The 16840-nt window shown below is 39.6% G+C and overlaps 1 protein-coding gene across 1 annotated transcript in view; it reads right to left on the bottom strand.

The window, feature by feature from the left end:
* Window positions 1–555: 555 nt before the first annotated feature.
* Window positions 556–16840, bottom strand: part of FAM117B (family with sequence similarity 117 member B) — a 139963-nt gene continuing 123678 nt past the window's right edge. The window contains exons 6-8 of the mRNA XM_025404721.1: window positions 15403–15628; window positions 13167–13287; window positions 556–4854 (exon numbers count right to left, since the gene is read on the bottom strand). Coding sequence (XP_025260506.1) covers window positions 4536–4854; window positions 13167–13287; window positions 15403–15628 — 666 coding nt within the window. The 3' untranslated portion in view covers window positions 556–4535. The remainder of the gene's footprint in view (window positions 4855–13166; window positions 13288–15402; window positions 15629–16840) is intronic.

The raw sequence follows: 16840 nt of genomic DNA, 5'->3' as shown, positions 1-16840 counted from the left end.
ATTAGCCAGGCATGGTGGCAAAATTACTGTGACGTATGTCACTTAAAATGTGTCCCTACTTTCTAAGTTATTACAATGTAGCCTTCTGACCAGCTCTGTTGTGTGGATACAGACAAAACCCCCAAAACTCAACAACTGTCCCCTGAAACTGAACGACTGTCTTGCATATATAAGACACTGTCACAAAGAAAGAATATGGCTGAATTACCAAGAATTAACAAAACAAAAAAAAATCCTCTTTATGTACTTTATATTGAATTTAGGTAACTGCCCCAGCTAAGTTACCTCTAACAAAACTGTGAAGCAGTGAATTCCTCACACATGGGTATCTCTCTGTGCTGCTTAGATGTCAATGTGTGCCTAGCACTTACCCCAAAGAGCAGGTACCTTCAGTTCTAGGGCAAGTGAGGGGTAGCAAGGAACCTGCTGCTGAACACAAACACATTTTTCTATTAGTTTGAGAAAAACAATGTACCACTTAAAAGCTAAATAACCAGTCCAAAAAGAAATGTAATTGAATTTGGACAATATTCATAAAAATTCACAGAAAAAAACTCAAGAAGAACAGACTTTATTTTTAACATAAAAGTTCTATTTTCTTGTGAGGCAGCAACAAGTGTTCAGGTACAGGGAATACATAAGTACAGCGTAACAATACCGATTACCATTGGAAATGCTGTTTTTTGAAAGAATTGTTAGAATAACAAAATGTTTTAAATCGTGTTTTAAAAAGAGTTACACAGCTTCCACAGAGACAAAAAATGGAGGGTTAAAAAAATTCTATTCTTCAACAAGACTGTATAAACAAAATGCTGTTCAGGGCTGCTCTGCTGATCAATTTGGTCAGATATAACTTAAACCTTAAAGTGCGGAGTTAAGCATTCTTAGCTTTATTTTGCAAATCCAGCACTTCCACTCATCTGGTTTTCAGACATCAAAATTCCAAGCACTAAGGAATGAATCTTAAGTTTACAATAGTAAAGTCAATGCAGTACTGGCAAATTTTCTTTTATTTTCCTTCACAAAAGAAAATCTTTATAACCCAGTCCTAGTCTTGGACATAATGAAAGCTATAAATTCTGCCTTTTTTTACACTTTCTTTCAGTGAAAGCCAACCACTGAAAGTGGAGAAAAAGGACTTTCATGTTGTGAAATATTCCACAGTTAGCAAGAGCACCTTCTAAAAGACTGATTTGGACTGTGGTCATAAGTATGAAGTATAAGAAATATAAAACAAATTGAATAATCTAGTTGAAAAATAATCTTGACATCCATGCTCACCACGTGTAACCAAAGAGGCAAAACTGGTATTTTTAAAACACAGTTGCTTACAAAAGCCATGACAAGTAATAGACTCAGTCATGATCAGAAACAGTAAATTTATATAATTTTTATCATCACAAAGAAGAAATTGTTTAAAGATTAAAAAAAAACTAAGACTGACAAAGTGAATAACCAAATAGCTCCTTTCTCTGAAAGACACATGCTACCCATATCTTTTAATGCAATGGAAGTAAATTTTTATAAAATTAAAAAATTTTAAATTATATTCCCATTGAAGCTATTCTATTTACCTTCTGTACAGTTTTCTACAGAATAACAATAATTATGGAGTGTAATTTTAGAAACCAACATTATGCATTCTATTGAGAGTGTCACATTTCACTGGAAAGCTGAAGACCCATTAAAAAAAAAATCAACCACCAGGGAACTAAGGGTTAAATAAAACAGCTGAATAAACCTATGGTTAATGTTTTTTCAAGACTGTGATAAAGCTTACATGCTTAAAAATTAGCCCTTTGGCACTGGCAGTTAGAGTTGTTTTGTACCTTGTACCTTTTTTTCAAATCTCAAGCTCTATTTCTCCCAAACCCCAGGGATCTGTCTGGTTGCCATACAATTCATTTACCTGCAAATTCACATTCTCCTTACAACCAAACATTAGACTAGAAGTTCTATTTATAAGACTGTAAATAATTGTGAAACTTGTTCTTCCATTCCAATTTTAAGTTACTTTAGATTAAGGATATATGAAACTCCACAGAAAGATATGAATTAGACAAATATGCACAACAGAGCAAAAGAGAAAACCTCTATAGCGTGGCATTCTAGTTCTAAAATGCCATTGTGACTAGCAAGGATGGAGATGGAAGAGGAACAGAAGTGCAAGGCCAGGAACACAGATTTAACAGAATTCAAGTCATCAAAAAACCAAGGTTTCTTTTTAAATAAATTGTTTTTAACTTCCTCTACCCCCATTCTGATTTCAGTTGTACCTTTCCTTCTGAACTTCTGATACAGCAGATACTCAGTGGTGATACAGTCAAGTTATAATGCATAACAAAGAAGGCAAAATATCAAGGGTCTCAGTGAGAAAGTGTGGACCCCAAATAACTGAGCTTTTAATGACTGAGAAGCCATAACATACTAGTTCCAAATAAATTAGTTTTGGATTGAGAAACTACCAAAGTTCATCAATCCTACCATCTAAAACTTGACAGATTTATTCAAATGTTTGAATTTATCTGATTTACCTCAATACATCTCGATTTTAAACTCAACAGGGCTTATTTTAAATTACTTAGATGTTTTAAAGGTACATGAGTATAAGAAGTCCTTTCCGAAGATTTATTGCTACCACTAGGTTTTCCTTGATAGAATATGTCTGGGTAAGCTGACATACTAACCTTCTAAACTGTATCCTTTTTATAAGGATTTAAAAACTTTTTCTGCCTATAATATGTATAGGAACAGTAAATTATTGCATTATAAAGTAGTATATGAAGATATGAAAAGGATGCTTTTATTCAGTACTGTTTACTGAAACTCACTTTTAAAAAGAGCTGTTCCTGGCCAGTGCGGTGGCTCACACCTGTAATCCCAACACTTTGGGAGGCTGAGACGAGCAGATCACCTGAGGCCGGGAGTTCGAGACCAGCCTGACCAACATGGTGAAACTCCATCTCTACTAAAAATACAAAATTAGCTGGGTGTGGTGGCACATGCCTGTAATCCCAGCTACTTGGGAGGCTAAGGCAAGAGAATTGCTTGAACCCAGGAGACAGAGATTGCAGTGAACCGAGATCGCGCCATGTCCAGCCTGGGCAACAAAAGTGAAACTCCATCTCAAAAAAAAAAAAAAAAAAAAAAAGCTGCTCCTTAATCTCACTACCATATATCCAGAAATCAAATACTGATACCATGTGATACTGGTAGTGATTTATATTAGGATGAGTCCAAATCAAAAACTGTATGGAGTTTTCAAAGGCGCTTACCATTCATACTCAAGTTCTTGTCTATTTTCCCCACTATGTGGATTGTTAGGGGGTAAATTAGCAAAATCTGTAGGCAACAAATCTCAGGGCCAACCACCACCACAAAGAAAATGTCAGTCACAGGATTCTGCGGCTACAGTTCGGATCACTATCCACCGGATTACACTCCTGGCAAACTACTAGCCCGACCAAATCCACAAGACAACAACATCACAAGGACAAAGGAGGAAATGCATGCACAGCCATTTCAGGATCTCTTTGGGGCTATGATACAGTGATGATTAAAGGTAGAATGACACCTGTGGTGAAGGAAGGAGAGCGTGTGATATTATATATATATCACAGAAAACCAAAGGGGCTCCTTACTCTTAGCTATCAATCAACACTGGATAGTTTCCTTTCGGCTCACTGACTTTTAAATCAAGTTCCAATATGGGTGAAAACATATTAAAGCACTTGTCTTCGGACTACAATTTTTCTGACCACATGGTGAAATGTGTACAGGAGTAGTGAAGAAACAGCAGTTATACAAATATTTCACCCAAAGCACAAACTTTTGACATCAAAAAACATAAATCACATAATGTACGAATATTGCTTTTTATCTCTTTTTATATATACTTGTTCAATGCATTTACCTATCAATCCTTGTTTGGGAGAAGAACATAGTCATGAGATTAAGATTGCTGGGAAAACATCAACAATCCCTTTGGTCCCAAAGCTGAAAACAGCTGAGAAAAGCACACATCTAGAAAGGGAACAAGAAACAGAGGCCACCAAAGAAACTTTTGAACATCCTGTTTGCTACGTTTCAGAAAATGTAACATTGGTATATTATAAAATAGTCATTTTCATAGAAAAGATGGTTCTTGCAGCATCAGTCACATCTCCCTTTAGGAATCATGTTGGCAAGGATCAGGGGTGTGTGTGTGTGTGTGTGTGTGTGTGTGTGTGTGTGTGTGTTTTAAAGAAGTCTAATTCGAAAACAAAAACGTGATATTGTCTCTCCAAAGGTAAAGAATGAGACCTTTCTTGTTGCAATCAGTGCTTTGATAAAAAGCAGGCTAAGCACTGAGGGTTGGCGTTCACAAGTCAGGCAGAGCCATCATGGGGGATCCTTTCTTCCAGAAGCCTCACCGTCACATGTCACTGGAGAGCTGGAGCACACCACAGCTGGCCAGAAGTGCACGATGCCATCAGAGTCCAGTGATCTGAGGAGGTTTCCAATTTCCCAGAACAACAGCCACTTTGCACTGTGACCTATCCTTCAGCTTCCTCAATTGGTTCTGGTGGTGGGAGTAGAGAAGCTGATGGCATGACTGTACTTGTTCCTCGAGAGACTCGGTCTTGCTCTGTGTTTGTAGACAGGGAGGCCACAGCAATAGGCTGCAGCAGAGTGGTTGCCATGCCAGTGGTGACTGTCAGGCTGTGGCCAGAGCCCTTGAGTGTAAGATCTGGGGTGGGAAGGAGTGGCTTGAGGATGCTGACGAGGCAGAAAGCAGATCCACTTTTAGGAATGAAATTCACCTTGTTTTTGTCAGGACAATAAAAGGCTGGGATTTCATGAAGCTGTTTTGGCCTAGACACAGAACAGACAACCCAATGCTTTTAAGTCACAGAACTTTAATAAATAAAAAATAAAAAAAAAAAACTTGGAAACAAGCTCTTTTATTTGTAAAAAACAGTTAACTTACAGCACAGAAAAGGAATTTAAAACTCAAGCTCTGTCAAAAGCTTCAAACACCAAGGACCAAAGTGCTATCTGACACAGGATTCAACATATGTATCTTAGAATGCAAGAAGCCCCCATCATCAATGCTGCTTTCAGTTCCCTCGACAGCCCTGTTACCATGCAGGCGGCTCAGCCCCATGAGCACTGCATGTAATGAAGAGCTAAGACAGTCAAGGGAATAATGCATTTCCTATAGCAAAAGAAAATCTAGATGTTTAAAGACATGTATGCCTTTATGTATGGTATATTCCACGGCCATGATTTTTCCCAAGGTCTATAGTATACTGGAAGGAGGCAGTAAGGAAATCAAAGATATACAATGTCCATCTTTTGCTAAGTTCCACTATTGCATGACTAAAACTATGGCAGGCATGGCTTTTCTCTTCAAGTGCTTGTAAAAATCTCTTTGATGGAAACAATTCTTTGAATTAACCATGATAGTTTTCTGAGCAATATAATGTAAATGTGAAATCAAAATAAAAACTCCTTTGCTTTGAAAGTTTAATTATTAAAGTGTTTTCTGAGCAATATAATATAAATGTGAAATCAAAATAAAAACTCCTTTGCTTTGAAAGTTTTTTATTAAAGCCAAATTCTTCCCTTTTCCTAGGTCCTCCTGAAAACTCAAATTGTTGAAAAAGATATTGGTATTAATGGTATTTCATGAAAATTAAAAGTATAAAAAAACTACATTGTTAAAGTAACACGGAAATGCCAAAAAACTAAGGTGGGAGAACCTAAATAAATCAAGACTTAGGTTGATTCTCATCTCTTCCAATGACATTAAAAATCTAAATCAGTCAGCCGTGTTGGTTCACTAATTCTACAACTTTGGAAGCCTGAGCGGGGAGGCTGACTTGAACCCAGGAGTTCCAGACCAGCCTGGGCAACATAGTGAGACCTCGTCTTTATAAAAACCTTTAAAAACAATAGTGTGGTGGCATGCACCTGTAGCCCCAGCTACTTGGGAGGCTGAGATGGGAGGATAGCTTGACCCTGGGAGGTGGAGGTTATAGTGAGCCATAATTGGGCCACTGCACTCCAGCCTGGGCAGCAGAGCAAGACCCTGTCTCAAAAAAACAAAAACCAAAAAAAAAAAAAAACCAAAAAAAAAACCACAAAATCTAAATCTTCAATAAAAATGCAAGTGTGCACTAAATTCTGAGGATACAAAGTTGAAACAATCCACAAGGAGGAGATGGACTAAATTTATAGTTCTTGTGGAGTGAGGAGTGATGGGGACAGAGCTGTGTTTCAACATAACTAGCTTCCTTTATAATCTTGGGTATATGATGCATTTAAAACATTATTCAGAGAAGGGATCCACAAGCTTTACCAGACAGACTACCAAAGTTGTCCACAGCACAGAAGAGGTTAAGACCTCCACAAGAGAATCTAACAGGCATGATAACAAAGGTTTATAAAAAAGTTTAGAAGTAGCGCAAGGGGGTGGATAACCTGTGGCCTGTAGGAAGAGGGAGGGTTTGGTAGCAATCCCCCGAGCTGGGTTTTGAAGAATGAGTAAACAGCAGATGGGGAGTGGACACCAAAAAGATGTGTGTTCCAAGTAGACAATGATTAGGTGGGCAGATTTTATTAACAGTGAACACTATGGAGAGCTTTGGCAAACATAACAATTCAGAACAAAGAAAAATACATCATGTAAGTTATGTTCAACTTGGGCACTATTCTTTGCTGAATAGTTGAGTACTTTTAGTGCCACAAGTATATCTGGGTATATTACTGATAAGAACAACACACACCCTTCTATTTTTACTGTCTGAGAGCATGATTTTCAATACACTGAACGTGAGGAAGGTGAGGTTATGTTTCCATAATGAAATAATGCCTAAATTTTCCTTTGAGGACAGAATTACCAAAGTTAACTTTCATTCTTGTAAAATGAAAAATTTCTTGTAGAAAATGAAAAGGCAAGTTAATTTTAACACTTCCATCCAAATGAGGCCTAAAAATTTTCATTAACTTATTTGTTTGAGGTTATCTTCTTAAAAATGACTTAAGATGGCCAGGCACGGTGGCTCACGCCTGTAATCCCAGCACCTTGGGAGGTCAAGGTGGGAAGATAATGAGGTCAGGAGATCGAGACCATCCTGGCTAACACAGTGAAACCCCATCTCTACTAAAAATATAAAAAACTAGCCGGGCATGGTGGCGGGCGCCTGTAGTCCCAGCTACTCGGGAGGCTGAGGCAGGAGAATGGTGTGAACCCAGGAGGCGGAGCTTGCAGGGAGCAGAGATCACGCCACTGCACTCCAGCCTGGGCAACAGAGAGAGACTCTGTCTCATAAAAAAAAAAAAAAAAAAAAGACTTAAGACTTGTGGCTGCTAATAGGTCTCTGGGATGAAACTTGACATTTCTGAAGTATAAGCTTCCTGATTTAGATAAAGTTTTTGATCTGGAATTGTTTTTTTAATGACAGGAATCTAAAAAACCATTTAACTTCCTTGCAGATTTCATGAAAACAGACTTAAGATATACCTCACACAAAATAATGTAAACAGTAATAATTTGTCTAACTGATCAGATCAGGAAACAGAACATTAACACCAATATAACATAAAGCACCAAAAACACTCTCCTGTGCCTTCTTCCTGTCATTACCCCAACCCACCAAGAAGAATCACTTTCCTAACCTCTGTGGCTTCTAAGAGTGCATTATCCAAGAAAAACATGACCCACCACAGGATATGTGACCTACACGTATGCTAGTTGAAGCTGCAAATACTAACGTTACTTCAAAGCATTCTTCAACTTACAAACCATACACAGAAAGAAAATAAAATCTCAAGCTATTTATAAATTTTTACTTTTTCTTAAGCAGTTATTCCAAAAGGCTTGTGTCTCAAAGTAGATATAACTAAAAAATGCCTCTATATTACAAAGAAGCCATAATGTGTAAGAATCTAAGGACTTCATTGGCTGAGATCAGGAAAGAGTATATTCAACTTCATTAAAAAGGACTAAGTACAGATGACATGGCTACGGTATGTGCTGTTATCAAAAAGATTATAGAGACAGAAGTATAAAATCTGGTTTTGTCCTTTTTGGGCCCAGATCTAACCACCTATTTTCTTTCAGGTAAACAGATACATTTCTAGAAATCAGAGATCACTCCTTACCCCATCCTGACCCCCCAGTTCAGGTCAGAGTTAGTACTTTAAAGCAAAAGTAAGACTTACTGAGAAAAGTATTCTTAAAAGAATGCCTAAAGCTGAAATATTATATCAGGACCAGCAATCCACTTTTGCTTTAATGGTAGTGTGCACAGTGGTTATTGCTCTAATTTTGACATATCTAGGACAAAAAGCGACTAATTTTTTAAAAAGACTTTGAGTAACTTCTTCTATTGACAAAAAGTTAAAATTACTTCTTAGATATCCACTCTTAGTTACTACTGCTAATTTGTCTTTGGAACATAATTAAAATATTAATAGTGTATTTGTGTTACACAGTCTTTCTACCAGTAAAATGTATAATAAACATTACATTAAAAAAAAATAGGTTTACCTTCTACTAACAGATCAATATGCCATAAAACATGTAATATGACTGGGCACGGTGGCTCATGCCACCAACCCAACAAATATTTAAAGTCATTTCTTAAAAACAATCAAAATGTTTTGGAGTCAAGCAACCAAATCTCTACATTTAGCACTTGGGCAAATCCTAAGGGCCAATGAGTAAATCAAAGAGCTCAACTCAGGCCAGACACAGTGGCTCATGCCTATAATCCCAGCACTTTAGGAGGTCAAGGAAGGTGGATCACTTGAGCCCAGGAGTTCAAGACCAGCCTGGGCACATGCCAAAACCCCATCTCTAGAAAAACTAGCTGGGTGTGGTGGCGGATGCCTGTAGTCTCAGCTAATTGGGAGGCTGAGGTGAGAGGATTGCCTGGGCCCGGGGAGGTTGAGGCTGCAGTGGGCTGTTGACTGCACACTGCACTCCAGCCTGGGTGACAGAGAACCTGTCTCAGCAGGGTTGGCGGTGGAGGGGGGCAGGCACAACTCCAAAAAAGTACATTTGGGCCAACAGATTTTTACCTAATAGAATAAGCCCATTTCTGCTTTCCAGTTCCAAAATAGTGGTAAAGAAGCACATGGTTCCACTCCCTGCCACAGAAAACCAAAAACAAATATGTATTACTGAGATTATTACTAGCAATATCCAAGAACTCAAACATGAAGAGACAGTTCCTGGGGCCACAGAGAAGTGAAAAAACTGAGAATCAGATTTCCACATGTGTGACAACCCTACCCTCATTCTGCCCAGCACAATTCATGATTTCTACACCAGAAAAAGTGAGACTGGGGTAGACAACCAGCTTCCCCAAAATCCTGGGTTCCCTGACAAGACACTGCCTTAACCCATGGGAAACATGGTAAATACATGAAAGGAAAAATATCCCCGAGGAAAGGCGAAGACAAAGACGGGAGGCAGAAATGCCATCCCCAGCCCTGGAAACTCTGCTGTGGAATTCGGTGAAAGGAGATGCCACATCACAGTGGTTCGGCAGCACCACACAGGTTCCTTCGGCAGGAACTCCGACCTAGCTTTCCCAGGCTGCTGAGAGCATTGGGACCTCCCTGCTTCAGGAGCAGCAGCCTTTAGATTGTTTACTAGACTCATGTGGACCTCTGTTTAAGGCGCCACCCAGAGCCAAAAAGGAGGCAGCGATCTAGCAGTGAAGAATCTGTAAGCAAATATATGTAACAAAAACCAAAACAAGCCAGAGAAAACTAGAATAAATAATCCTTCAATGCAAAGACAAACTTAAATCCACAAGAATAAACAGGGAACCATGACCTCCTTAAATGGACAAAGCAAAGAACCAGTGACTGATGCTAATGAGACACCAATATGTGAATTTGCTAACCAATAATTCAAAATAGCAGTTTTAAGAAAACTCAGTGATCTCCAAGATAACACAGAAAAACAATTCAGAAATTTATCAAATACATTTAACAAAGAGATTGAAATAATTTTTAAAAATCAAACAAATCTTAGAACTGAGAAATACATTTGCAGAACTAAAAAATTCATTAGAAGATCTAAACAGATGAATCAAACAGGAAAGAATTGGTGAGCTTGAAGACAGGCTATTTGGAAATATACAGTCAGAGGAGAAAAAAGGGAAAAGAATGAAAAGGAACAAAGACCATCTACAAGATACAGAAAATTACCTCAAAAGACCAAATCTAGGAATTATTGTTTTTCGAGAGGGAGTCAAATGATAGCAAAGGGGTAGAAAGCTTATTCTCAGAAGTAATAACAGAAAACTTTCCAAAATCTGAGAAAGATATAAATACCCAGGTACAGGAAGGTCAGGGAACACCAAACAGCTTTGACCCAAAAACAACTACCCCAAGACATAAAATAATCAAACATTCAAAGTCAAGGACAAAGAGAAGACCCTAAAAGCAGCAAGAGGAAAGAAGCAAACAACATATAAAGGAGCTCCAATTTGTCTGGCAACAGACTTCTCAATGGAAACTATACAGGCCAGAAAGGAGTGGAACATGATTTCCACACCAGTGAAAACAATGACCTAATTTCTTAAGAATACTCATGAAAAAGTATAAGCCAGTATTTTCATATTGGGCAGAAAAATCATCTGAGCTACTTGATAAAGATGCAGAGGTCATGTCCTACGTCCATATTAACCCATACATTAAGTCTGGGGTAGGGTCTTGTAATCTACAGTTTCTACTAACTCCCCAGGTGATTATAATGCAGGGAGTCCATGGAACAAATCTGCTATAAAACTGGCTTAAACTCTCAGCTAGTACCACTTAAAACTTATAGGCTAATATGGTGAAAAAACCTAAAATAAGCAGTTGCTAAAACAAGAGTTTTCAATTACAGTCACAGAAGCAGATAGGAGACTGGTGTTTCCTACTAGAGAAGTTAAAGGGATTCAAAACCAATGCTCTTTGTGTGGTTACATTATTCAGAATTCAGGTTAAAGGAAGCACTGACAAGAAAGCACATAAGAGAAACAAAAGAATGCCTTTTTTTTTTTTTTTTGGTTTGAGACAGTCTCCCTCTGTCATCCAGGCTGGAGTGCTATGGCACGATCTTGGCTCAGTGCAATCTCCACCTCCCAGGTTCAAGCAATTTTCCCGCCTCAGCCTCCCGAATAGCTGGGATTATTACAGGCGTGCGCCACTGTGCCCAGCTAATTTTTGTATTTTTAATAGAGATGGTGTTTCACCATGTTGGTCAGGCTGGTCTCGAACTCCTGACCTCAGTGATCCACCCACCATGGTCTCTCAAAGTGCTGGGATTACAGGCATGAGCCACCACGCCTGGCCTAGAATGCCATATTTCAAATCACTCCAAGATGTTCATGATAAAAGATGATGACAAACTGTGTGAACTGCAAAAGGCTGGACAATCTCCACGTTGTATTTCAGGATTTGCAGTAAGAAAAAGCCAAAAAGGGTGGCTTTCAGACTTGGCAACCACAGTGAAATTAGACGGCGAGGGCTAAACACTGTCATCGTATCTCCAAATAACATTCTTCAGCTAATTTGCTCAATCTCACACAAACCTCACATCCTTAGTCATCACTTATAAAGCAAGGAGTCACAGGCTGTATACTTTCTGGGCGACTTATGAGTTTAAAATAGGAGTGGCTGACTACAGTACCAGCCAAAAGAAGTATGTGAATATAGGAGATCACATACTAAGGGCACTAGATACTACTGTTAGTTTAAAATCCTTCTTAGGCCGGGCGCGGTGGCTCATGCCTGTAATCCCCACCCTTTGGGAGGCCAAGGTGGGTGGATCACGAGGTCAGGTGATCGAGACCATCCTGGCTAACACAGTGAAACCCCGTCTCTACTAAAAATGCAAAAAATTAGCCAGGCATGGTGGCAGGCACCTGTAGTCCCAGCCACTCAGGAGGCTGAGGCAGGAGAATGGAGTGAACCAGGGAGGTGGAGCTTGCAGTGAGACGAGATTGCGCCACTGCACTCCAGGCTGGGCGACGGAGTGAGACTCTTTCTCAAAAAAAAAAAAAAAAAAAAATCCTGCTTAGATTATCTTCCTCACAGTGAGGTAGGGGTGTGTGTGTGTATTTTAAATGTATTTATGAGAATGGATCTTGCTATGTTGCCCAGACTGGCCTCCTTGAAAGAATGGAACCACACTAGGTGAGATTCATGGTCTATCTGGAATAAATATACTGCTAAATTCAACATGTAAACATGACTGGATACATGTCACAAATGACAACCACAGAAGACGTTTTGCAGACAACTAAGGAAATTTGAATAACAAATGGGTATTAGCTGATATTAAGCATTACTGTCAATATTCTAAGGTGTGATAATCATACTGTGGCTACACAGCAGTACTGTGGTAACTTTTAGTAAATACTGCAAAATGTTAGCTATTATCTAATCTGGGTTGTAGATATATGAGTGATCACTATAGTATTCTTTCAGCTTACTTAAAAATGCTGATAATAGGCTGGGCACAGTGGCCCATGCCTGTAATCCCAGCACTTCAGGAGGCTGAGGCAGGAGGATTGCTTGTGCCCAGGAGTTTGGGACCAGCCTGGACAACACAGTGAGACCCTGTCTCTCCAAACTTTAAAAAATTAGCTAGGCTAGGCCAGGTGCAGTGGCTCACACTTGTAATCCCAACACTTTGGTAGGCCGAGGCGGGCAGATCACAGGGTCAGGAGATCGAGACCATCCTGGCCAATGCGGTGAAACCTCGCCTCTACTAAAAATATAAAAAATTAGCCAGGCGTGGTTGTGGGTGCCTGTGGTCCCAGCTACTCGGGAAGCTGCGGCAGGAGAATGGCGTGAAAACCCAGGAAGCAGAGATTGCAGTGAGCCGAGATTGTGGTACTGTACTCCAGCCTGGGCGTCAGAGTGAGACTCCATCTCAAAAAAAAAAAAAAACAAAACAAAACAAACCACACAATTAGCCAGGCTAGTGGCGTGCATCTGTATTCCCAGCTACTTGGGAGGTTGAGGCGGGAAGATCACTGGAGCCTAGGAGGTAGAGGTTGCAGTGTGACCTGTGACTGCATTAGTGCAGTCCAGCCTAGGTGACAGAGTGAGATCCTATCTCAAAAAAAAAGCTCATAATAGTTTTTTTGCGGGGTGGTGGAAGGGATACTTACGAGCATTCCTCAAAGACTTTGACCCTTTCACAGCCCTCAGGAGGTTCCCTTTTGAACATATAACTGTTGTTAGGTTTTGGTGAGGTTGCATATTTGGGCAAAGGAGAATTGTTCCCATTCTCTGCAAGAAATGACACATTAGATTACTAAAAAATACAACTACATAAATATACAGTCATACTACATTTAATTGTTCTTGGACTAGCCCACCGTGAACTACTTGAGGGCAGGAACAGTGCTTTCTTCATCAAGGAGATAATGTTTGTTAAATAAATGCATATACAAATAAAATATTTATTTCACTTCCACTTACAATTACCATAGCCTAGGCCTGTATCACATAACCCTCAGTAGTGAACACTGACCTGGCTGGCTGCCTTATTTCTACTCTATACAAAACAAATGCACTCAAACACTACTTCCATTTTTCCCAGTACAAATATCTGAAATGGTTCTTCACTGGTTGCTGATGATTAATTCTTGGGCTGCGCCTCAGCATTTCTCAGTTCAATTTCTCTGTCCTCTGGTTACAATCTTTGCTCCAGGTAGTCAGAGCCACCGGATGCCAAACATTTTTTTTGGCCTATGAATTTCCCCTTACCTAAAAGGGGTAAGTTCTGTTTATTTTCCAAAAGGTCCTTCAAAGTCTGGCTCTGACTCAAGTTTTTTGAAGTCTTTCTAAATTAACCCTAACAGGAAGAACATTTCTTTACTCTGATATTATTTAGTGCTGATATCCTCAATTTATATTAACTTAAAAATTTTAATATGTTAAATATCTGTTCTAAATTTTCAGTCTGTACCAGCTAAGCTACAAACTCCTTGCTGGCAGCAGCACTACAGCCCAGTTTTCCTACAAAAGAAATTCACAGAGGCCAACCAGCTACTAAAATCAAATGGATCAGGACACATTTATTGAGTTTATTTACAGACTTTCTACATGTTATTGATGTAGAAGCAGAAAATACGGGAAATCAAGGGACAGATTTTATCTAACCCATGTTTTATCAGACCCAGAAGCTAGCAAGAAAAGTCCAAAGAACAACAGTTTACAACTTTCCACAGTTTAAAGTAACTTCTTCAGTGCATCTTCTGTCTTCTGCACTTGTTACAGTTTGAATGACTTAGGTGATGAGTAGCATCAGCAAGTCCTAACAGCAGAGCACTTTAGGACATTCAACACACTGTATGGAGGAGGTTCGAAATAAATGACTACTGAACTGAGCTTTAGAACTTATAAACAGGCCGGTCGTGGTGGCTCAGGCCTGTAATCCCAGCACTCTGGGAGGCCGAGGCGCATGGATCATGAGGTCAGGAGATCAAGACCATCCTGGCTAACACGGTGAAACCCCATCTCTACTAAAAATACAAAAAATTATCCGGGCGTGGTAGCAGACACCTGTAGGCCCAGGTACTCGGGAGGTTGAGGCAGGAGAATGGTGTGAACCCAGGAGGCGGAGCTTGCAGTGAGCCAAGATCATGCCACTGCACGCCAGCCTGGGCGACAGAGCGAGACTGTGTCTCAAAAAAAATATATATATATATATATACACACACACATATATATATAAATGTCATTATCATTGCTTTCAAGTACACAACGTAACCAGAATTAGGCTAAGAAAATATGTCCTGACATAAATGCAAGGCTAATATTTGTTTTAAAAGGCAAGAATATTTGTAATTAACATTCAAACTGCTTCTATTTCCAGGTTATTTCTAAGGTATTTTAAGGTTATTTTTAAAAATACTCTTCAACGTTTTACATCAGGCTTGCTTTGAACACTCATCCTGCACTGATATAAATCTATTTAATCCTTGTTAAAAATGTCACAAATACACATCCTAAAAAACACTAACTTGAAGGCTTTGTATTGATTTAAAAAGCATTAAGGTAATAAAATCATGACTATCAGGTAACAGAGACCAAAGTGCTTTTCAGAGCAAGTGCTCATCTCATTTATTCCAATAAGAATGTTTCTCACCAATAAGGAAGTTGTATTAACAAGTACAAAAAAAGACATACAAACTTACAAAAGCCCATAAACTTGCCCAACCAGACCATCAACTGAGCATGACGGTCAAACCTGTTTATACTCCAAATTTAAAACCTATGCTTTGAACACATTAACTGAGTAGCCTCAAGTGGGTGGTTCTCCTAGAAAATGAATAGAATGAATGATACAACAGGAGGTATTCCATTATCATCTGATAGCACATTCCTCCAGCACTGTACCTTTATCTCTGGGATCAACAAGCAGGTCATCAGCTGAGCAAGGACTCTCCTCACTACCTTCATTGGAAATGGTGAGGAACGATGTTGGGGACACGGACTGGGAACGGCTGCTGTTGTTGCTCCCCCTGTCTGCCCCACCAGGGGTCTGTGTGTCGATGCTGCGCGTGCTGCTACTTCTCTGTACAAGGGGGGGTGGAGCACGATGGCCATCTGGAATATCTTGCGGCTGTTACAAAATTTTTAAAACATATGTATATTTATCATTAATTTCGAATCACCAGCAATGCACCCAATGTCAACCTTCACATATAGTGCCAGAGACTCACAACTCAGAAATCCCTTTCTACTTATTAGGATTTCATGTTGCATGTTAGTGACATCCCTGTCTAATGTGACTCCCCCACCGAGTCTTTGGTAAAGACTCTGTATTCCCAAGGCCCGGCATACAGCAGGTGGCCAATGCTTGTTGAATAAATGAATTACACTGCAACACTTATTGTGTGCTAAGGGTTATTTTAAAAATTATAAATGAGGGCCATGAAATCTAGGTGTAACACTAGGCCTACATTAGAGGAAAAAAGGTTATTCACCATGTGAACCAGGGACACTGATGCCACACCCTGAAAGGATTTTTTCAACTCAACTTTCCTAAACGGGGGAAAGGTTAATCACAGAAGTACTAATGGTGGGGAGAAAATCAAGTACACACACAAAGGAAAGCCTGTGTGGATCACTTAGCAGGGAAACCAACTCCCTGCATGCTTCTGATTCATTTACCTTTATTAAATCAGGGAACCTGGACCCCATCAGGCAGCATGGAGGAGAGGGTGTGGGGAGCTGTGTTTTCTCTTAGCTAAACCAACCTTTTATTTTAAGGGAGAGGATCTTAAGCATCAATACAATACTCAATTCCTCCTTCACTGAAGAATAGAGAGATGGTTAAATAAATACACTCTGTGACATGGTTTTTAAACCTAAACAGTAATTTTTCTGTTTTACATAGGAATTATTCTCATGTGTTTTCTAGTTAGTAGACAGAATAGGCAGAAGATCATTTCTTTTTTTTTTTTGAGACGGAGGCTCACTCTGTCGCCCAGGCTGGAGTGCAATGGCACAATCTTGGTTCACTGCAACCTCCACTTCCCAGGTTCAAGCGATTCTCCCTGCCTCAGCCTCCCAAGTAGCTGGGATTACAGGCATGCACCACCACGCCCAGCTAATTTTTGTATTTTTTAGTAGAGACGGGGTTTCACCATGTTGGCCAGGTGGGTCTTGAACTCCTGACCTCAGGTGATCCACCCGCCTCAACTTCCCAAAATGTTGGGATTACAGGCGTGAGCCACCGTGCCTAGCCAGATCACTTCTAACTGTACTTTATGATGACATGGCCTAGCATGTCAACCAAAACCAAACAGTCACTGACATTCAAAAAAGGAGC

Source organism: Theropithecus gelada, chromosome 12 (genome assembly GCF_003255815.1).
Source record: "Theropithecus gelada isolate Dixy chromosome 12, Tgel_1.0, whole genome shotgun sequence".
Lineage (NCBI taxonomy): Eukaryota > Metazoa > Chordata > Mammalia > Primates > Cercopithecidae > Theropithecus > Theropithecus gelada.
This window is presented reverse-complemented; position numbering and strand designations above follow the sequence as displayed.